Here is a 22873-nt window from a genome sequence, read left to right on the forward strand (position 1 = left end):
GTGGCACCCGGGACTTACTTGGCCATTGATCTCTCCTTTTGCAGTCCTGGTCTTCTACAATTGGAGGGCTCACAATGACCTGTGTGGTAGTGACCACTTCCCTTACGCAGCATTGCTTCCTTGGACACCCACCTATTTGGGTTCTCCTTAATGCTGACTGGGGTGGGTTCACCTCTGCTGTCATCCTTAGCTCGCCATAGAAAGGCAATATCGATGCATCTGTTCAGCACACAACAGCAGCCATTCTTTTGGCAGCCAACCAAGCGATCCCTTCTTCTTTAGCATCCCCCCCCCCCCATCAGAAGACAGTATGCCAGTGGACCCCAGATATGGCTGTGCCCATTAGAGATCATAGTCGGGCTCTCCAGTGCCATAAGTGACACCCTTCACTGGAGCACCTCATTGCCTTTAAACAGCTCTGTGACCATATTCACTACCTCATAAAATGATGAATGCAAGAACCTTGGGAATGGTACGTTTCCACCATTGGATCATGTACCTCTTCATCACAGGTATGGGCAAAGATCAGATGACTCTACAGCCCACAGTCCCCTGCATGTGTACCAAGTATTTCCTTAGATGGTGCGATTTAACTGATCCAGATGCTGTTTCTGAGGACTTGACTGAGCATTATGCTCATGCATCTGCGTCTGAGAACTACCATCCCGCCTTTCAGCCCACAAAACGAGGAGGAGCAAATGCGCTTATCGTTTACTACCCACCACCTGGAGCCATGTAATGCTCCATTCAGTGAATTGGAACTCTCCAGTGTCCTATCCCAGTGCCCTGATACAGTCCCAGGGTCAGATGTCATTCACAACCAAGTGCTGAAACATCTCTCAGTGGATTGTCAACGCCACATACTTGCCCTCTTTAATTGAATCTGCAATGAGGGTGAGTTCCCATATCAGTGGCAAGAAAGAACAATAGTTTTTGTATTGAAACTGGGTAAGAATCCCCTCAAGATGGACTGTTATTGCCCAATCAGTCTTACTAACACTCTCTGAAGTTGCTCGAACACATGGTGGGCAAGGGACTGTATTGGCTGCTTGAGTCTCAGGGCCTTTTGACTGCATCTTAGGGTGGTTTTTGCAAAGGCTGCTACACTGCTGATAATTTGGTTCACCTTGAGTTCACCATCTTCCTTACTTACAAGTGGAGCCTCTGCAGTCCACCCCAATTTGTGTTAAGAACTTCCTGACGCACCATATTTTCCAGGTTCAAGTGGGAGTTTCACTCAGAACCCCCCATATCCAAGAGAACATGGTCCCACAAGGCTCTGTACTGAGCTTCTCCCTCTTTCTGGCGGCTGTCAATGGTCTAGTAGTGGCTGTTGGATCTTCAGTATCACCTTCCTTATATGCTGACAATTTTTGCTTTTATTATTGCTCCTCTTCTTGGTTGTTGCTGAGCTTCGCCTACAGGGTGTCATACAAAAGGTGGAGTCATGCGAACTCACCCATGGCTTTCGGTTTTCAGCCACCAAGACTTGTGTCATACACTTCTATCGCCGTAGTACTGCCCACCCACACCCAGTTAGTCACTGTAGTTGAGATGTATCATTTTTTGGCACTGAACTTCAATTCCAACCTGATGTGGCTTCCCAACCTTTGCCAGCTTAAGCAAAAATGCTGGCAACACCTAAATACACTTTGTTGCTTCAGTAACACTAGCTGGGTGCAGATCTCTCTGCCCGTTGCAGGATTGGGATTTAGAATAGGCCTGAGGTGTTGCTCTCTACTTTTCAACCTTCAGTATTATGGTCTCCTTTAGGGTTTGACCTCCACACTTTAAAAATTTTTCAGAAGTATAGGCCATTTGGGGAAGGATGCCTTATGTGGTGCATCATACATCCATCATGCACTGAGCCCTTCTGCGCTTTTTACTGTCATGGCTCAGCAACTCCACCCGTAATCCAGCCATTTGGGTGAGAACACCTTACAAGGTGCATAATTTACATCTATTGTCCCTTGTCTTCTTTCACCCCCATGATAATACTGGATTTCTTCATCCCCAATATCCAGCATGGTAGCCAGTCCGTTGTGGAGGGGCCATCATATATCCACTTGATTGTAGCCCCCTGACAACACAGGAATCGCACTGCTGAGGCCTGAGCTGCAAACTCCACATGTATGCCACGGAGTAGATTCCCATCTACGTGGGGCATCAGGACTCCTGGCAATGACCATCCTGCCAGGTGCCCTTTGCTGAAACTGGCAGGTTCCTGTGGGGAGAGCCCCTGGTCAGAGTGGGTGGCATGAGGGTGGATGACTCGCAATGAAGCAGTCCAAGTCATCTTTTAGTGACCAAATGGCCCCAGCAGTCTTTAAGAAAGGAAAGGTAGACTGAGAACTATGACCACAAATTGTTCTCCTCCCTAGCTACACCATGGGAGGAACATAGGGCTATAGAAAAAAAGAGAGCCATATTCGTCTTGATACTTAGTATGCAGCAGAACTGATGGGTTCTCCTTTCTGGCTACAAAGCCTTTTTCTTGAAACCTTGAGGATAAGTGTGGGGAAATGGCGACGCTGTCCAAAATGCGAAATGCCTGCGAAAGCCCTGATCCAGTCCTATCTTGGCTGTGGGAGTCTTCATATGGTTCAGCGTCTCCCTAAGTATTGCTGATATTGGACCCATTCATCATTGTGAGGTCCAATTTGTGACAGCAGCCTTCTGAACTAGCCGCTCTGAACAGCCTACTAGTCGAGGCTGGAGTTCCTTCATTACCTATCAGGTGCCAACAACAGCTGCTGAATTATGCTGTATGCATTCGTAGCTTCATTGACCTTTCCAGCTACCATGTCCTTTTCCCTGGAAGGGAGCTTCACCTCCCAAGCAGTGACCCAGAAATGGGTTTACAATTGCTACACGCATCCAGTCATGCTCTTCAGAATAGCAGCTTCCTCCACTGTTGCCTCTGGTCAAGGAGACATCACATCTTCTCCCATAGCTTGTGCCTTGACCTCAGATTTGCCTCAAAGTCTCCTTTGGTCCAAAAGATTCCGCTGACTCCATGATTTTTCACTGCCTGTTCTTGGCTGTTCTTGAGAAGTATCTGGTTTCGGAAGCGTTATTCACTGATGGCTCAACAGTCAGTTGCGTACACATATGCACAGTGTAGTGTACTCCACTCTCTGCCAGAGGGCAGCAGTGTCTTCACTGCTGAATTGATGATCATTAAATTAGCCCTTAGCCATGTCCATTATTGCATTGGCAAGAGTATCCTAATCTGTAGTGATTCCTTTAGCAGCCTTCATGCTATAGACCAGTGCTACTCCCCTTAGCTACTGGTTACAGCTACTGAGAATCTTGTCTCTGACCTCCATCAGTCGTTTTGATTTTGGGAAATGAACAAGCTGACTGGTTGGCCAAGCTGGCCACCAAGATGCCAATTCTCAAAATGGGACTCCCAGAACTGGACATATGGTCGTTTATACGCAACTCAGAATGGTCTGCGCTGACCTCCCAAACAGACTGAGGACAATTAAGGAGACCATGGCCATGTGGCAGTCTTTGCTGCATGCTTCTCGCAGAGAATCTACCATCCTCTGTAGCCTCTGCATTGGCTACATTTCGCTAACCCATAGCCACATTCTCAGATGTGAGGATCCCTCTCACTGACAGTGTGGAGCCTGACTGACAGTGGCCGCCTTACACATAGACTGCCCTGATTTGGCTGCTTTGAGGTGGCATCTTTATCTTCCTGATCCGATGCCTCTGGTGCTAGCAGGCGACACCAACTCGACTGATCTGATATTATGTTTTGCCCATGGAGGCTGTTTTCATTCATCCTGATGATCTTGCAGTTTAATCCCTTTCACACCAAACCAACCAATCAGACATGAAGGACTAAGAGAAGATAGATGCAATTTATGGATAAATTAGAAAAACCTTTGGAGAAAAAAGAAGCTATTGTATGAATATCAAGAGCACAGATGCCAAGCCAGTACTAAGCAAAGAAGGGACAATTGAAAGATGAATACCATATTTGCTGGTTACCATATGGTACTTACTGATAATTCATTAGAAAAACTTGAGGTGTCAGTTAAGATCTTTAAGGATACTGTTAACTAGTTTAACATAAATAGTCTTTCTGTAAATTGTACTGAAATAAACTTTATTCACTTTCACACAACCTCTGAGGCTGAAGACACAGGAGAAAACTGGAGGACCAGCAGATAACTGGGGAGGATACTTATAATACTTGGGTTTATGTACTGATAGTAAACTAAAATGGTCAAACCACACCCTGGATCTGTGCAAATGACTGTATTTTACAGCTTTAGCTTTACATTTTGTCTGTCATTATAGAAGTGTGGAAATTATAAAAATCAGCTTATGACAGTTATTTTCATGCCATTACAGCATATCAAATGATATTGAGGAGAAATCACCACTGGCTAGGAAAGTACTATATGTGTAGAAACAGGTCATAATAAACAATAGTGGAGTCCACTCTAGAAATTTTTTTAATGAGCTTGACATCCTGACATATTGCACAATATATTCTCTACTGGGTGCATGTAAGAAGGAAAAAAAGACACATTTTTAAGCCCAATAGGATGTATCACGATAGAAGGAATTAAGATATCCACTATAAGCATATGAACCTGAGTGTGGTATGGAGAGGAATCCATTTCAGTGGCTGTAAGATTTGAATGCCCTCCCTTCACAAATTGTCTTGTGGGTGGTGAACTTTTGCTTAAGAAACACTTAAGACAGTTCCTATTACAAGAACCATTCTACACTTATAGAATACTTCCTGAACCATAATGTATAGTATCCACATAGCTGTAACACTCAGATACATTCCCAGATCCTTATTTGTGTGCATATTTTCAATTATTATAAGCATATTTAAATACTTTATTTTTTTAAATAGAATCTTAGTTCTCGGTACCTTAATATGAAGTTGGTTAATACTGTTCTAATCCAGGAGCAGTGTAATTTATTGCTCAGACAGTACACACACATGAAAGCCAACATACAATGCAATTAGCTATATACAAGTGGCTGGTGGAGAATTGTGCTCCGGCCTTTACAGTCAAGAGCTTCAACAGGGGCACAGCCTGCAGCTGTTGTATTAACAGGGCGGGTGGCCACTAATGGGCCAAATCAAACACAAACTTCATGCATAACTGTGACGTGGCAAACACACTAAGTTTGTAGTTACAGCACTTCTCATCCTTTGTGAAGAAGTGAGCACTGTGCTTATGTCCATTTCTTCTGTGATCAATGTGGGTTTTCTAATCACATGACACACTGTCACTGGTGCATAGGGTTGGAAATAGCAAGAGCACGGACAAGTAAAGCGGCTGCCCCTGTGAGAGGCCTTATGGTAGAACAGGCTATGCTGGCACAGCTTCCATTCCCACGTCTGAGATCACCCCTAGGGAAGGAAGTTGCAGTGAAGGCGGCGGAACAGGTGGTGCTAACTGTAATGGAGGTGAAAACTGCAGAGGCTTCGGCTGTGACAGTATCGGAGCCAGGCTTCCACTGTGGCCTTCGACAGCTGAAGGTGACACCTGCAACAGAAGAGACAGTTGCAAAACTGTTGGCATTGGCCGTGGAGAAGGTGGGGCACGTGCCGTGATGTAGAGACAGTTGGGCAGATGGAGGATGCACATACCCGGTGCGCAGCTACCACGTGAGGTCATAGATGGTTTATGTGTCTCGACACCTTCCCTACACCCGTGTGGTTGATGAAGAGGCTTTGGTCATGAGTACTCTCAATTACTGCAAGCACCCATTTGGCTGGTGGCCAAATCCATGAGCCCAAACAGCTGTGCCAGGACAGAAGCATTGCGACACTGGTGCTGGTGGATGGCCTGACATTGATCGAAGCAGATATAGCAGAATCTGGGGCTTAAGACCATGCAACAACTCTACCAGACTCCTATGGCCAACAGGGGTGGAGGAACTGGTCAAGAGCTGCTTTCGGTGACACATTCGAAATGTGTCTTTTCATCTGAGACTTAAGTATTCATACTAGTCATCCTGTTTCCCCATTTGATTGTTGGTGGAAAACAGGAGCATGTAACTTGGTGAACACTAGTGTTTCCTTTTTTTTTTTTTTTTACAAAAATCTTTAAATTCCTGAGATATGAACTGGGGGCTGTTGTCTGTAGCTAACATATATCGAAGACCTTCCATTGACAAAATTTTTGACAAAGCTGAAATTTTTGCTGCAGAAGTAGACAGACAATGCACCACATACAGAAACTTGGGATAAGCATCAGTTACAAAAAGCCAGTAAAAATTCAAAAAGGGTCCTGCAAAATCTACATGAATTTATTCTCAAGGCTGCTGTGGATACAGTCACAGTGGCAATGAAGCATGAGGAGCTGCCTGATAAGTGACACACTGTGGGCAGGCTGCAAAGTTCACACCATTTCCTCATCAATACCTGGCCAAGCTAATGCTTTTGTAATGATACATCCTAGAGGTCCACGTGTAATAAATGCATAACCTCACGCCGAAGGACAGACGAGACTGCAGCCTGTGGAACGGTGTCCTTTGTAGCTAACAGCAACACTCCGTCTCAGACAAGCAGATAATTTTGTAATGCAAAATAATTTCTCAAAGGATCAGAAGCACTGCTCGGAGGTTTGCCTGGCCAGCTAATTTGTCAACAGTAAAACTCCACATGAACAGCAATAACATGTTTACAGTTATAAATAGAAAGTAATTCACACATCTGACTGAAAGGAAGACTTAAAGGTTTTTGTAAGGGGGTGAGCTGATACAACACTCAATACATGCAAGGTAAAATCCATGATAAAGAAAAGAGCATTACACAAGTTTACATTTGTGATCCCAAATGCCTGGAAATGTTGCCGCAAGTGCTTTTTGTAAGCATCCCAGTCTTCTGCTGCATGATCATGTGCAGGGAATGGTGGCAGGTATGTTGTTGCTGGAATTGCAAGTTGTCCCAATGTAGTCGTTAAACTGTAAACTGTCAGTGCCTGCGCTACCTCCATGGAAATTAAACTCAAAGGGCCAGTGATTAGAGTGAAACTCATGGAGTTGAGTACTGAACCCATTGCCAAAAAGTGTTATAACCCAAGAACATTGTAATTTATTACCTGAAAAGTAAACACTTGAGGAAGGCAAGGTCCAGTACAATTAGCAATACACAAGTGGCCGGCGGAACCTTGCACTCTGGCCTATACATTCACTAGTTCGAACAGCGGGCACAGCCTGCAGACCTCTAATGGCCGAATCAAGCACAAACTTCACATTCAAACCATGAAGTGGTACACACATTGAATTGGCACTTACAGCAAGTGGCATTTAATAATGCCATAGAACATAGCTTGTGAAACTAACTCGCTCTTTATCCTGTGATATATTCACAATAGGATCACTGGAACACAAAATAAATAAATAATTAATCTGCACAAAAGAATTTTCATTTACCTTACCGAAGGCTTTCAGATAAGAATGTATACAGTACAATCCTAAACTACTAATACCTTGATGGAAAATCTTGTACAAAAGACACAAAATAACCGTGGGAGGTAACTCGCCATACAGGATGAGGCACTGAGCTGTTCAGTAGGCACATAAAATTGTAAATGTACTTACTCATCTGTCAGAGTTGTTTGTTATGACAACATGTCTGTTGAAACTTCCTGGCAGATTAAAACTGTGTGCCCGACCGAGACTCGAACTTGGGAGTTCGAGTCTCGGTTGGGCACACAGTTGTAATGTGCCAGGAAGTTTCAGATCTGCGCACACTCCACTGCCGAGTGACGCACTCCACTGCAGAGTGAAAATCTCATTCTGGAAACATGTCTGTTGCTCAAAGCTCAACAGTATCATGAATTGTAATCTTCCCTTAAAGCATGTTCTTTCTTTGTTTCAGTAAATTTATTCAGTTGACTGTATAACTGCTTGGTGCGAAGAAAAAAATCACCACATACAAATATGCTTTGAATTGAACTTTCACTGATGTCACTAACACGTATGTACATGTGCTTTTTAGGAGCAAAACAAAATGATGCTTTCAATCCTGCTATATGCGAGCTGTTTGGCCATCTCAGTGTTAAAAGTAAGTATCTTGAACTTTTCCCAATTCACTTAAACTGAAGTATGAAACTGTGAAACTTCAGGTATATTAGACAAATAGAGGAAATACTCTCTTACAAAATAAAATGTAAATATACTTTACATGTCACAAAATGTTGCATTTGAAACAAGCATCCTTATGGAAAGCTATATTGAATAATATCAATATAATGGAAGGAAACATTCCACGTGGGAAAAATTATATATAAAAACAAAGATGAGGTGACTTACCGAACAAAAGCGCTGGCAGGTCGATAGATACACAAACAAACACAAACATACACACAAAATTCAAGCTTTCGCAACAAACTGTTGCCTCATCAGGAAAGAGGGAAGGAGAGGGGAAGACGAAAGGAAGTGGGTTTTAAGGGAGAGGGTAAGGAGTCATTCCAATCCCGGGAGCGGAAAGACTTACCTTAGGGGGAAAAAAGGACAGGTATACACTAGTACACATGCACATATCCATCCACACATACAGACACAAGCAGACATCTGTGCTAGTGTATACTGTGCTAGTGTATACCTGTCCTTTTTTCCCCCTAAGGTAAGTCTTTCCGCTCCCGGGATTGGAATGACTCCTTACCCTCTCCCTTAAAACCCACTTCCTTTCGTCTTCCCCTCTCCTTCCCTCTTTCCTGATGAGGCAACAGTTTGTTGCGAAAGCTTGAATTTTGTGTGTATGTTTGTGTATCTATCGACCTGCCAGCGCTTTTGTTCGGTAAGTCACCTCATCTTTGTTGCTATATTGAATAATACATATTTATCAAATTTTGTCTCTTATTTCATATTAAATAGTCAAGGTTATTGAAGACTATAAAAATAATGTGAATGTCAGACTTTTTCCGAGGGCATGCAGCTCTACTGATTGTTAAATGATGATAGCTTCCTCTTGGATAAAATTCTGGAGGTAAAATAGTCTCCCATTTGGATTTCCAGGCAGGGACTACTCAGGAGGATGTTGTCATCAGGAGAAACAAAACTGGCATCATAAGGATCGGAGTATGGAATGTTGGTTCCCTTAATCAGGCAGGCAGGTTAGAAAATTTAAAAAGGGAAAGTTATAGGTTGAAGTTAGATATAGTGGAAAGTGGTGAAGTTTGGTGGCAGGAAGAACAGGACTTCATGTCAGGTGAATACAGGGTTACACAAACAAAATGAAATAGGGGTAATGCAGGAGTGGGTTTAATAATGAATAAGAAGAAAGGAATGCGAGTAAGCTACTATGAACAGCGTAGTGAACGCATTATTGTAGATAAAATAGACACAAAGCTCATGCCTACCACCGTACTACAAATTTATGTCGGCTAGCTCCACTGATATTGAAGAGATTGAAGAAATATATGATGAGATAAAAGAAATTATTCATATAGTTAAAGGAGATGAAAATTTAATTGTCATGGGGAAATGGAATTCAATAGTAGAAAATGGGAGAGAAGGAAAAATTGTATGTGAATATGGACTTGGTGGGATGGGAATGAAAGAGGAAGCTGTGTGGTCAAATTTTACACAAAACATTATTTAATCGTTGCTACACTTGGTTTAAGAATCAGAAAAGAAGGTTGTATATGTGGAAGAGACCTGGAGACATCAGAAGGTTTCAGATTGATTATGTAATGGTAAGACAAAGATTTAGGAACTAGATTTTAAACTGCTAAACATTTTCTGTGGCAGATGTGGACTCTGACCACAATTTATTGATTATGAATTGTAGATTAAAACATTGGAAAAAGGTAGGAAATTAAGGAGATGGGATGTGGATAAACTGAGAGAACAAGAGGTTTCTGAGGGTTTCAGAGGATGCATTAGGGAACGATTGACAGGAACAGGGTAAAGGAATACGGTAGATGACAAATTGGTAGCTTTTAGAGACAAAATAGAGAAGGCAGCAGAAAGATGTGGCATAGTACAAATATTTGAGTAACACAAGAGATACTGAATGTAACTGATGAAAAGAGAAAGTATAAAAATGCAGTAAATGAAGCAGCAAAGATGAATACAAGCGTCTAAAAAATGAGATAACAGGAAGTGCAAAATGACTAGACAGGAATGGCTAGGGAATAAATGTAAGGATTTAGAAGCGTATCTCACTAGGGGAAAGATAGATACCGTGTACAAGAAAATTAAAGAGGCCCTTGGAGAAAAGAGAAGCAGCTGTATGGATATCAAGATCTCAAATGGGAAACTGGTCCTAAGCAAAGAAGGGAAAGCTGAAAGGTGGAAGGAGTGTATACAGGGTCTGTACAAGGGAGATGTACTTGAGACAATATTATAGAAATGAAAGAGGATGTAGATGAACATGAGATGGGAGCTATGATACCATGAGAAGAATTTGACAGAGTGTTGGAAAACTTAAGTCAAAACAAGGCCCCCGGAGTAGACAACATTCTGTTAGAACTACTGATAGCCTTGGGAGAGTCAGCCATGACAAAACTCTTCCATATAGTCTCCAAGATGTTCAGTAGACTTTAAGAAGAATTTAATAATTTCAATTCCAAAGACAAAAGGTGCTGACAGGTGTGAATAGTATCGAACTATCAGTTTAATAAGTCATGGCTGCAAAATACTAACTCGAATTCTTTACGGAAGAATGGAAAAACTGGCAGAAGCTGACCTTGGGGATTATGGAGAAATCTAGGAACATGTGATGCAATATAACTTCTCAAAGAAAATAGCTTAAGGAAAGACAAACCAACATTTACAGGGTGTTACAAAAAGGTACGGCCAAACTTTCAGGAAACATTCCTCACACACAAATAAAGAAAAGATGTTATGTGGACATGTGTCCGGAAACGCTTAATTTCCATGTCAGAGCTCATTTTACTTCCGTCAGTGTGTACTGTACTTCCTCGCTTCACCGCCAGTTGGGCAAATTGAAGGAAGGTAATGTTGACTTCGGTGCTTGACATGCGACTCATTGCTCTACAGTACTAGCATCAAGCACATCAGTACGTAGCATCAACAGGTTAGTGTTCATCACGAGCGTGGTTCTGCAGTCAGTGGAATGTTTACAAATGCGGAGTTGGCAGATGCCCATTTGATGTATGGATTAGCACGAGGCAATAGCCGTGGCGCGGTACATTTGTATCGAGACAGATTTGCAGAACGAAGGTGTCCTGACAGGAAGATGTTCGAAGCAATTGATCGGCGTCTTAGGGAGCACGGAACATTCCAGCCTATGACTTGCGACTGGGGAAGACCTAGAACGATGAGGACACCTGCAATGGACAAGGCAATTCTTCGTGCAGTTGACGATAACCCTAATGTCAGCATCAGAGAAGTTGCTGCTGTACAAGGTAACGTTGACCACGTCACTGTATGGAGAGTGCTACGGGAGAACCAGTTGTTTCCGTACCGTGTACAGCGTGTGCAGGCACTATCAGCAGCTGATTGGCCTCCACGGGTACACTTCTGCGAATGGTTCATCCAACAATGTGTCAATCCTCATTTCAGTGCAATTGTTCTCTTTACGGATAAGGCTTCATTCCAACATGATCAAATTGTAAATTTTCACAATCAACATGTGTGGGCTGACCAGAATCCGCACGCAATTGGGCAGGCATTGTTGGTGATGTCTTGATTGGGCCCCATGTTCTTCCACCTACCCTCAATGGAGCACGTTATCATGATTTCATACGGGATACTCAACCTGTGCTGCTAGAACATGTGCCTTTACAAGTACGACACAACATGTGGTTCATGCACGATGGAGCTCCTGCACATTTCAGTCGTTCGTACGCTTCTCAACAACAGATTCGGTGACCGATGGATTGGTAGAGGCGGACCAATTCCATGGCCTCCACGCTCTCCTGACATCAACCCTCTTGACTTTCATTTATGGAGGCATTTGAAAGCTCTTGTCTACGCAACCCCGGTACCAAATGTAGAGACTCTTCGTGCTCGTATTGTGGACGGCTGTGATAAAATAGGCCATTCTCCAGGGCTGCATCAGTGTATCAGGGATTCCATGCGATGGAGGGTGGATGCATGTATCCTCGCTAACGGAGGACATTTGGAACATTTCCTGTAACAAAGTGTTTGAAGTCACGCTGGTACATTCTGTTGCTGTGTGTTTCCATTCCATGATTAGTGTGATTTGAAGAGAAGTAATAAAATGGGCTCTAACATGGAAAGTAAGCGTTTCCGGACACATGTCCACATAACATTTTTTTTTTTTTCTTTGTGTGTGAGGAATGTTTCCTGAAAGTTTGGCCATACCTTTTTGTAACACCCTGTATACAAGGTGTACAACTTTTCTTCCGCCATTTTCCCCAACATTTGAGGCTTTAATGAAACAAATTGGTTACCCATGTATCATTCAGTGTACTTTCCATCACTGGGACTACTTTCTCCCATCTTTCGGGCAGTGTACGAATCCCGCAGTGAAAAAATTGTTCACCTTGTGAAGCGATCCGTGAATCGATCCAAATTGTGACTTCTTCATGAGATGGGAAGTGCTGGTCATGCGCCATTGATCTAAACAGGTGATAGTGAGAGGGAGCAATGTCTGCAGAATACAGCAGGTGGGGTAGGACTTCCCATTTTAGCATTTCCAAGCACGTTTCAACCTCTTTTGCGATGTGAGATCGAGCGTTGTTGTGCTGCAAAATCACTTTATCGTGCCTCTCGTTGTATTGTGGCCATTTGTCTTTTAATGCTCTGCTCAAACACATTAATTGCATTCGATAACAAGCACCTGTGATTGTTTCTCTTGGTTTTAACACCTCATAGTACATGACGCCGAGCTGGTCCCACCAAATGCAGAGCATGATCTTGGAGCCGTGAATATTCAGTTTGGCCGTCGACATGGAAACTGGGATATCCTCATGATTTTTTGCTTTTAGGGTTATATTAGTGAACCTATTTTTCATCCCTGGTCAGAATGCGATGCAGAAATCCCTTCTGTTTTTGCCTCTGAAGCAACTGTTCACAAACACACAAACGCCATTCAACACCTCTTGGTTTCAGCTCACATGGGACCAACGTTCTTTCTTTCTGAATCATACCCATAGCCTTGAGACATTTTGAAATGGCTTACTGTGACACTCCCACTAATCATGCCATTCTTCTTGAGTTCAATGCAAGTCTTCATTCAGCAATGTCTCTGCATCTTCGAAAACATTCTCTCTTCCACCACTCTGCCGGTCTACAACATTAAAATCACCGTTCTTGAAGTACTGAAACCACTCATGACACTTTCTTTCACTAATAGCATCCTTACCCTACGTACTTAGAGCATTCAATGAGACTCGCCTGCTGTTTTCTTCATATTGAAACAAAACAGTAACACCTCCCACAAATGATGAGAATTGGGCTCGTAAACTGACATTTTCAATCAAGAACAACTTTATAATGCAGACACAAATCAACTAATGTTTGAATGAGGTTATGTTGAACGCAGTCCAAGCTAACTGCCTGACATCTGTGATCTGTTCCTTTTGACCGCTACTTATCGTTGTATCAGCAAACGGTGGAAGCAAAGTTGTACACTTTGTACCATTTGTAGACTTAGAAAAGTTTTTGGCATTATTGACTGGCATACTCTCTTTGAAAATCTGAGGGTTGTTGTTGTTGTTGTTGTTGTGGTCTTCAGTCCTCCAGACTGGTTTGATGCAGCTCTCCATGCTACCGTACCCTGTGCCAGCTTCTTCATCTCCCAGTACTTACTGCAACCAACATCCTTCTGAATCTGCGTAGTGTATTCATCTCTTGGTCTCCCTCTACAATTTTTACCCACCACGCTGCCCTCCAATGCTAAATTTGTGATCCCTTGATGCCTCAGAACATGTCCTACTAACCGGTCCCTTCTTCTTGTCAAGTTGTGCCATAAACTCCTCTTCTCCCCAATTCTGTTCAATAGCTCCTCATTAGTTATGTGGTTTACCCATCTAATCTTCAGCATTCTTCTGTAGCACTACATTTCGAAAGCTTCTATTCTCTTCTTGTCCAAACTATTTATCGTCCATGTTTCCCTTCCATACATGGCTACACTCCATACAAATACTTTCAGAAACGACTTCCTGACACTTAAATCTGTACTTGATGTTAACAAATTTCTCTTCTTAAGAAACGCTTTTCTTGCCATTGCCAGTCCACATTTTGTATCCTCTCTACTTTGACCATCATCAATAATTTTGCTCCCCAAAAAGCAAAACTCCTTTATTACTTTAAGTGTCTCATTTCCTAATCTAATTCCCTCAGCATCATTCGACTACATTCCATTAACCTCGTTTTGCTTTTGTTGATGTTCATCTTATATCCTCCTTTCAAGACACTGTCCATTCCATTCAGCTGCTCTTCCAAGTCCTTTGCTGTCTCTGACAGAATTACAATGTCGCGGAATATTTTACTCAAGAGGATGCCATCATCATTTAACCATACAGTAAAGCTGCATGCCCTCGGGAAAAATTACAGCTGTAGTTTCCCCTTGCTTTCGGCTGTTTGCAGTACCAGCACGGCAAGGCCGTTTTGGTTAGTGTTACAAGGCCAAATCAGTCAATCATCCAGGCAGTTGCCCCTGGAACTACTGAAAAGGTTGCTGCCCCTCTTCAGGAACCACATGTTTGTCTGGCCTCTCAACAGATACCCCTCCGTTGTGGTTGCACCTACGGTACAGCCATCTGTATCGCTGAGGCGCGCAAGCCTCCCCACCAACGGCAAGGTCCATGCATTGCATATGGGAGTAAGATAGGGTTGTAGCCTATCCCAGATATTATTCAATCTGTATATTGAGCAATCACTAAAGGAAACAAAAGAAAAATTTGGAGTAGGAATAAAAATCCATTGAGAAGAAATAAAAACTTTTCAGATGTGCAGATGACATTGTAAGTTTGTCAAACAGCAAAGGACTTGGAAGAGCAGTTGAACAGAGTGAACAGTATCTTGAAAGGAGGATATAAGATGAACATCAACAAAAGCAAAACAAGAGTAATGGAATATAGCAGAATTAAATCAGGTGATGCTGAGGGAATGAGATTAAGAAACAAGACCCTTAAAGTAGTAGATGTGTTTTACTGTTTGGGCAGCAAAATAACTGATGATGACTGAAGTAGAGAGGATATAATATAGTACCCTGGCAATGGCAAGAAGTGTTTCTGAAGAAGAGAAATTTGTTAACACTGAATGTAGATTTAAGTGTTGGGAAGTCTTTTTTGAAAGTATTTGTATTGATGTAATGGAATATGGATGATAAACAGTTTAGGCAAGAAGAGACTAGAAACTTTTGGAATGTACGTTTATATAAGACTGCTGAAGATTAGCCGGGTGTATCATATAACTAACGAGGAGGTAATACAATTGGGAGCAAAGAAATTTGTGGTAAAACCTGACTAGAAGAAGGGATCAGTTAGAATGACACATTCTGAGACCTCAAGGGATCATCAGTTTAGTATTGGAGGGAAGTGCAGGGAGTAAAAATCATAGACAGAGACCAAGAGATGAATACAGTAAACAGATTCAGAAGGATGTGGTTTGCAGTAGTTACTCGGAGATGAAGAGGTTGCACAGCACAGAGTATCACGGAGAGCTGCATCAAATCTTTCTTCAGGCTGAAGAGCACAACCAAAAGTAATATTTAGCTTATCCATTGTTTAATATTTAACTTTGTGTTATCGGAATCAGATTGTCTGCCTCTGAGAAGTACGTAGAAGTTGGAGAAAATAAGAGAATGTAACAAATTACATTGTCTGCATTTTAAGAAGTAGAATTTCCAAGAAATACAACTCGTTGTACAATAGAAGCATAGAGTGGATCAGGAACAATAATTTTGTCATACTTTAGATTTTGGATGAATGTGAGGGCTATTTAGGAAGTAATCTCACAGATTTATTAAAAAAAGTATTTACACCCTTATATTACTTTTCAATGTAATGACATTCAGATTTTAGCACTTTCCATAATTGTAACTAATTAAAAAATACTTCGGTATAAAATTCAGCTCCTGATATTGCAATTCACCAGTGACAGGCTGTTGTAGTTCTCCAATGTAGTTAATGTGTCAGGGCAAAACCACTTTTTCACATACACCACATAATGGAAATCAGACAGATAAGGCTCAGGCTGTTAGGTAGACGTTCAAAAATGTTTCGTTGAAGTCGCACACTGAATCTCATGTCCTGGGCAGTGTCTGACTGATCCTTGTAAGCAAAAACGCCACATTAATTAGTAGCCAAGAGATTGCTCTTCTTGTTCTCTTAACTGATTTGTCTCTCTTCATCCACTTGAAGATATGTATAAATTTTTTTTGGTGCCCAGACATCATCAAAAAACTTGAGATTTTGAAGATAATTACCATCTTCTTTGTCAGGAAATGACTGTCTGTGTGTAGCAAAGTCGGCCTACTTTACGGTAGTGGTCAAGCTTATCACTGATCGGGTGACATTGCTTTCATTGGGGGAGTGATGTCACCTGGAGGGTGTGATCACAGGCACAAATTCAGCAGAATCTCCTTAGGAATTACATTTTTTGCATTTATTTCCTTGAAGACGTTCTGTCTCCAGGCACCACCGAGACGATAACCTCAATCTGTGTAGGTGTGCATGCAAACTTTTACTGCTTGTTTTATTACAGAGTACCTATAAGTTGATGCGTAGTGTGGGAGAGGATCTTCATATTCTCAAAGTTGAACTTACGAGTATCTGTGATGCTATCACTGATTTTTCAAAATTTCTGTAGTTGATGTGCCATCCATGTTTAGTGCAGCACTCTGCTACAGTTTTTTGCCACGTTCACGTGGCACAGTGGAGACACCAGGCAGTCTCAGATACAGGATGTCATTCACTGGAAGCACTAAGCCCTCCATTTTCCATAGAGTTTGAAATACTGGTCTAACGTCATATGTATCTAATATGCTCCAAGTCTTGCTAGAGGTCACTGTACAGAATCGGAGTGCTTGGGTCACGAAGAAGTAGCTTGTTGTAGCACGCTTGACCCCAACACAGAATTTTAAGATGTTGTCAAGGAATGACTGTGGTCTTGAGGGGGCAGTTGTTATGCATAGTGAATTTGAAAAATGGGTAAGTGATTTTATAAATGCTTAAATTTGAGTGGTGGGTAGAAAAATAATACATTGTTGTGTATTTAAAATTCTTTAAAGCATTTTTCCTCAGGTATTGAAAGACTTTATTTGTAGCCTACTGAATGCTGTTTTCCTGATAGTACTTAAACTTTATTTGTGCAAGCTTTGTGCCAGTTAACATATCTTTTAACTTTTTATACAGCAGAAGCAGCATATTGGTCTCTGACAGAAGAGCAGGTGGTTGAAATGCTAAATGATGTTTGTGAAGGTCCTTTTGGACAGGTTACAGATTCTGTGAAGGAATTGTTTGAAGACTAAGACAGTGCTCATCATGTTCAGGTAAACAAACACTTTTAAATGGAAGAAGAATATCATAAAATTACAGTACAGTCATTTTTTATGTATCTTTCATTTTCATATTACAGATGATGTGGCATCCAGTGATCAATTTAACTACAAAATGTTAAATGGTACAGAATAAATAAATCAAATATTGTACAACTACTTAACATTCACTGTGGTATGAATTTTTTTATTTATTAGTAATGAAGACATTTTCAGTAAGGAAGAAACACTCTGTGTGTTTCTTACAGTAACTGGAAACACACTACATACACTGTTTTACTGCAGTACAAGATCGACATGCTGCATAGTGATGAATGTGATTTACTTCAGTTTCTATGGTTTGGTCCAAGTCACATATACAGTTCAGTATTAAATTTAAAAATAAATATTGATAGTACTTTCAACAAAGAAATAAATGATAACAAGACTTGCAACCAAATTGATCACTGAGTTTCTTCTGGAGTGCTGATGTACCTGAATTCCTAAACCAGGTCTCGTACAAATCTACCCATGCAAACAAAGCACTAAACGAAAAATGTAGGTTTATTACAGGTTGTTTGAAACCCAAGTCACCTGTAAAACTCTACCAGCTCACAGGCACAACACCACCAAATATTTGTCACAAACTTGCTGCCGACATGGAGAGACCAAATTGGGCACATTAGTAAAACCGTCCATTATGTGGGCACATTCCAGCATCCCCAAGTTTGAGACTGAGGAAGGGCTTCCTCAAGCCCACTCCAATCTTTTAAACAGCAACAGCTACAGCAAGAAAACAGTTGTTCATTTATTTTGACATAAGATGGCTGAGTCCAAGATATTTCCATTATTTCAAATTATTATCAAACAGCTGTCAGTTGTCGTTAATGTCTGTTCATCCAGACATGCAAATAAAAATGTTAACTTCTTGGTCTGAGAATAACTTTACTTGGCCACACCCTTCCTAAACCCTTCCACTTGGTCACCAACAGAATTGGATCATGCGGAGAGACCCCTCTGCCATCATCATTCTGCAGTTGGAAATGGCACTTACCTATGGTTTCCACGAAATGTGACTGCGGAAAAGCACACAGAAGAAAATCTTCTGCTTGCAACTCTGAGTGTGTTGGAAATTGTAAGATTTTGATCAACACTTGTGCAGCTTGAGAGTGCTTCCTTTCTTTTGCTTTTAGTGGTAAGTACCATGTATTGTATTTGTGTCTGACTCACACAAATAAAAATAAGGACTTGCAATAAGTGAAGGATGTATGCAATCTGTTAAAAAAATTCCAGAACTTTGCCCACAAAACTTTTCTAGACTTGGCTTTTATTTATTGTGCATGCCCTCCGTAGAAATACTCACCTCTACAATTGATACGCCACTCCTGTTCCGGCGTAAAGTTAAGCGCTGGAATGCTAGGCGGGAATGTTAGAGCAGAAAGGGCTGTCAGACAATGTCAGCCAATTGCCCGCTGACTGACCTCTCTCCAGGATGAAAATGCGACAGCAGTGCCTTCTACACAAACAGGAGATAAGCACTGCACTGCCTAGCTGCAGCCAATTTCTACAGCAGGCAGTTCTACAGCAGCATGACTAGTCATTTTGCTTCTACTATGTAGTGCTGTCTATACCAAAGAGATTTCTTATTTTGTCTGTCGCCCTTTGCTTGTGACACATCTGTTTAATGCAAAGTTAAGTATTGTAATCATTTCCTTTTGTAATAAAAATCACTAATACAATGTGCTTGAATTGTTTTCTAGTGACCCAAGAAAGCAGGTTTTGTAGGTACCCCATATTTGATGAATAGGCAGGATACAACAGCTCCCAACACCATTTTCACTTGTGGAAGCACTCTTGGTATGCCTCTTGCTGGATCGCATGAAGCACTGTCTACAAAATTTCTTTTATTTTGTCTATCATTGCAAATTTTCGTCCTTTCAACAGGGTTTACAACTTTGGAAATAAAAATAGCCTACAGTGTCCAGGTCTGGAGAGTACGGAGGATGAGGCAGCACAGTGATTTTGTTTTTAGTGCAATAGTCACACGCCAACAGGGATGAATGTACGGGTGCATTATCATGATGCACAAGCCCTGAATTGTCTCACCAAATTTCGGGCAGTTTCCTTCTCACATTTTCTCACAGGCATCGCAACACATCTCAATAGTATCATCGATTAAAAGTTTGTCCCTGTGACATGAACTCATGATGAACTAATCCTTCAAAGCCAGATAAAACTATCAGCATGGCTTTGACCTGTCCTGATGAGCTTTTTTTCATCTTGGAGAACCTTTCTCGACCCATTAGGTAGATTGAAACTTGGTCTCAACATCATAACTCACCACCAGTTAAGATTCTCTTAAGGGACGTTTTGTTCTCATTTGTGTGATCCAAAAGCTCTTCACAGATTTTGAGGCAAAAGTCTTGACCGTTGAGCCGTGGGATGAACCTGGTGACAACATGATGCATTCCAAGATAAGGTGTCAGAATTTCATGACATGATCCTAGTGAAATGTTATATTCTTCTGCAATGTCTTGGACAGTCAGTCTTAGATTGGCATACACAATTTCTTTGACGTTCCTGATATGAGCTTCGTTGGCAGATGTCAAAGGGCATGCTGAACGACGGTCATCTTTAACATCCATCTGGCCATTTTTAAATTATGAGAACTATTTGTAACACTAATACGCCTTAAGCTCTTATCACTTAAGCTTCCTGCATCATTTGGTGTGTCTCTGTAAAGGTTTTCTTGAGTTTCTCACAAAATTTAATGCAGACAGATTTCTTTAAATGTATTTGTATGGAGAAAATAGAAACAAGGAAAAGAAAGGGTAAGATGTAAGGATGGTGTAGGGTTTCTTTAAAGCTTTTTCTCATGGTAAAGTACAGGCTATCTCTCATCTCGGATGTCTGCTTCGTTTAACTGCTCAGCACACTTCAAATTTACATATATATTTACAGAATCTTTTCTTGCATGTGGTAGGTGAATGAGAAGTTTCAAGTTGCTCTGTGTACTTGATAAGGTCACAGCCATCATAGCAAGTGAAGAGTGTGTAATCTTACCCTCCCACACATCACTATTAAAGTTCTCATTCTTTGTACAAATTTTGAAAGCTTTGCGAGGCATACAATATACAAAAGAATAACTTTTTACTTATCTTCATTACCTCATTGTTGTTGTCGATGGCTCAGAGTCTTATCTAGGGGTACAGTCTTGCAGCAGAAACTTCGATTTTGTAGGTTCTTGATGACTAAATAACTGATGAAGATTTGCCTGTATTATTCTCGAATTTTATTCTTTATCACATCTTTCAACATCACACTGTTTTTACATTTTCCAAATTAAAAATTAAAAAAAAAAATAATAATAATTAAATTGTTGGTGACAAACTTGGAAAACACCTACTTCCATCAGAGGCATGCCCACCACTCTTACAATCTGTGGTCCTCACATTATTCCAAAAAGTTTACAGACTTTCTTTACCAAAGAAGAATCTCCACCAAATTATATCGTTATTTTATAAATAAATCCAGAAACAAGTTTAATTATTAGAGTTAGATTGTGCAGTTAATAATATGAATTTTAAGTATGCCACAAATTTGCAATTTCAAATATTTTTAAAAGAAGAGTAATTTCAACTGTTAGTACATATCGACTGTAAGACTTTAATTTCTTTCTTATACATTTTAGCGTGAAATATAATACATTGTATACAAAATAATATGAATTCTTTTAATGAATCAACTGAGATAATTTTAACCTATGCAGGAATCGATGGTATACATGGTACTATAAAAACAGGTAATGTTTATTATAAATATCAAATGATCCTTAAGTGCTATGTGATATTTTGTAACTAGTGTTTGTGTTTCCTCTTGACGTTGGATGTTTACCACAATTCTTAACTTCATCTTCCGTAACATGACAAAAAATTGTTTATCCTCATTCTGTTTTCTTATCTTCTTGGGCTGCACTCTATATCATTTCCTCAAATATGTTTTTCAAGGTAGTTTCACCATATTCTACAGCACTCAAGATGCAGGATAAGGCTTAGAAGTTGCTCTGGGCAACAGAGGTTCAGTTTATGGAGCACTAACTATTTGCATTCTGCTATTTCTTGTGCATCTTATCCATTATTTGCATCCTATAGGTTACCCAAAAGTATTAGCTGGTACTATTGTACCTTAATCTCATTTGTTAGTCCATTGTGTCTGCCCAGTTCTGGTGTGTTAAATACTTTTCCGTCTTCTTCAGAAACTCAACATTTTACCTGCACTTTCCACTGTTTCTGTTTTCATGCGATGAAAAATGTAATCTATCAGAAACTACAGGTTGAACCATTTTCTCCAAATCTGAGTTTGTATCTCAGCTTTAAATCAGTTGATCCAGTTTCAGGAATTAGTAGGTACATTGTTCTCTACCATTTAGTGTGATGATGCCACATATTTAAGTGGGAGTTATTTCACTTTTGATTCCAGGAACCTGTTCATTTATCTGTTTCAGGCTAAAAATATAAAATGGGACCTTCAGCTTGAGTTAGCATGGATGGAGACAGATCAGTCTTTCATTTTCAAAATGCACTCTTCTGGAGAAGGTATCTAATTACATAAAGAGAATAGGAATAAATGTTGAACAAAGCTCCATGGAGAAATAAACCATACAAAATAATTGGTCAAGGATAGAGTAATAGTACACAAGAATACAGATTGATTGGTAATGATGAAAATTAAAAAAACAAATTATATTAAGAAACTGAATAATAGGAAAAGATACAGCATTACTGTAGTCACTTATTAGGAGGAAGTTCTGAATGATAACTGAAGTGTTGCTATTTTTGTGATTCTCTTTATCATCTATAAATAATCCAATCTTGCATTCAAAAAGTTTTTCAATTTTCCTGTTAGCCCGAAATGTTTTTTCTAAACAATACAAAATTACAAGTACAAAATAATGAGAACAAGTGATAGAATATAGGAAGGACAGAACTGTGTTCATGTTCATACTTCTGGGATTCATAAATGATTAATGATACAGTTTCAGTTTACTTCATTTGCTTTATAAAATTTTGTCCTATAATTTTTTTTCTTTAGGGTCAGCAGAATAATATATGTCAGATAATCATTTCGTCCTATAATTTTGCAGTGTGTTTGATCCTGCTTATTTTTAGAATGAAATTTATGATTGTGCACATACTTTCTCTGTTTGTGATTTTTATAGTTGCTTTCCCACAATTGTTTACAGAGCTGCACCTAGAGTGTGGTAAAAAGCTGTATCTTTTGTGTCACCATTTACCAATTCAAACAGAAGTATGCCAGTAGTCAGTAATACAGCAACTGTTGTTCTATTTCCAAACATCATTCATTGGGTAGTTATTTTTTTAACACAAAACGACCCTAGTATATTTATACACAATCCTTTTTTGCATTTCATTGTTAGCTTGTGATGAACAGTAGAGCACGGGA

At 40.5% G+C, this 22873-nt stretch overlaps 1 protein-coding gene across 3 annotated transcripts in view; it reads left to right on the top strand.

Moving 5' to 3' along the window:
* LOC124544840 (GDP-D-glucose phosphorylase 1) overlaps positions 1 to 22193 on the top strand; it is a 98580-nt gene extending 76387 nt beyond the window's left edge. For 2 of the 3 annotated variants that reach the window (XM_047123545.1, XM_047123547.1), the window contains exons 6-8: positions 7991 to 8056; positions 17289 to 17425; positions 17512 to 17590. In XM_047123545.1, coding sequence (XP_046979501.1) covers positions 7991 to 8056; positions 17289 to 17404 — 182 coding nt within the window. In that variant the 3' untranslated portion in view covers positions 17405 to 17425; positions 17512 to 17590. Of the gene's footprint in view, positions 1 to 7990; positions 8057 to 17288; positions 17426 to 17511; positions 17591 to 21914 lie in introns of those variants that run through there. The other variant, XM_047123546.1, reaches the window with a different exon arrangement.
* Positions 22194 to 22873: the final 680 nt, after the last annotated feature.

The sequence above is a fragment of the Schistocerca americana genome, chromosome 8, assembly GCF_021461395.2.
Source record: "Schistocerca americana isolate TAMUIC-IGC-003095 chromosome 8, iqSchAmer2.1, whole genome shotgun sequence".
Classification (NCBI taxonomy): Eukaryota; Metazoa; Arthropoda; class Insecta; order Orthoptera; family Acrididae; genus Schistocerca; species Schistocerca americana.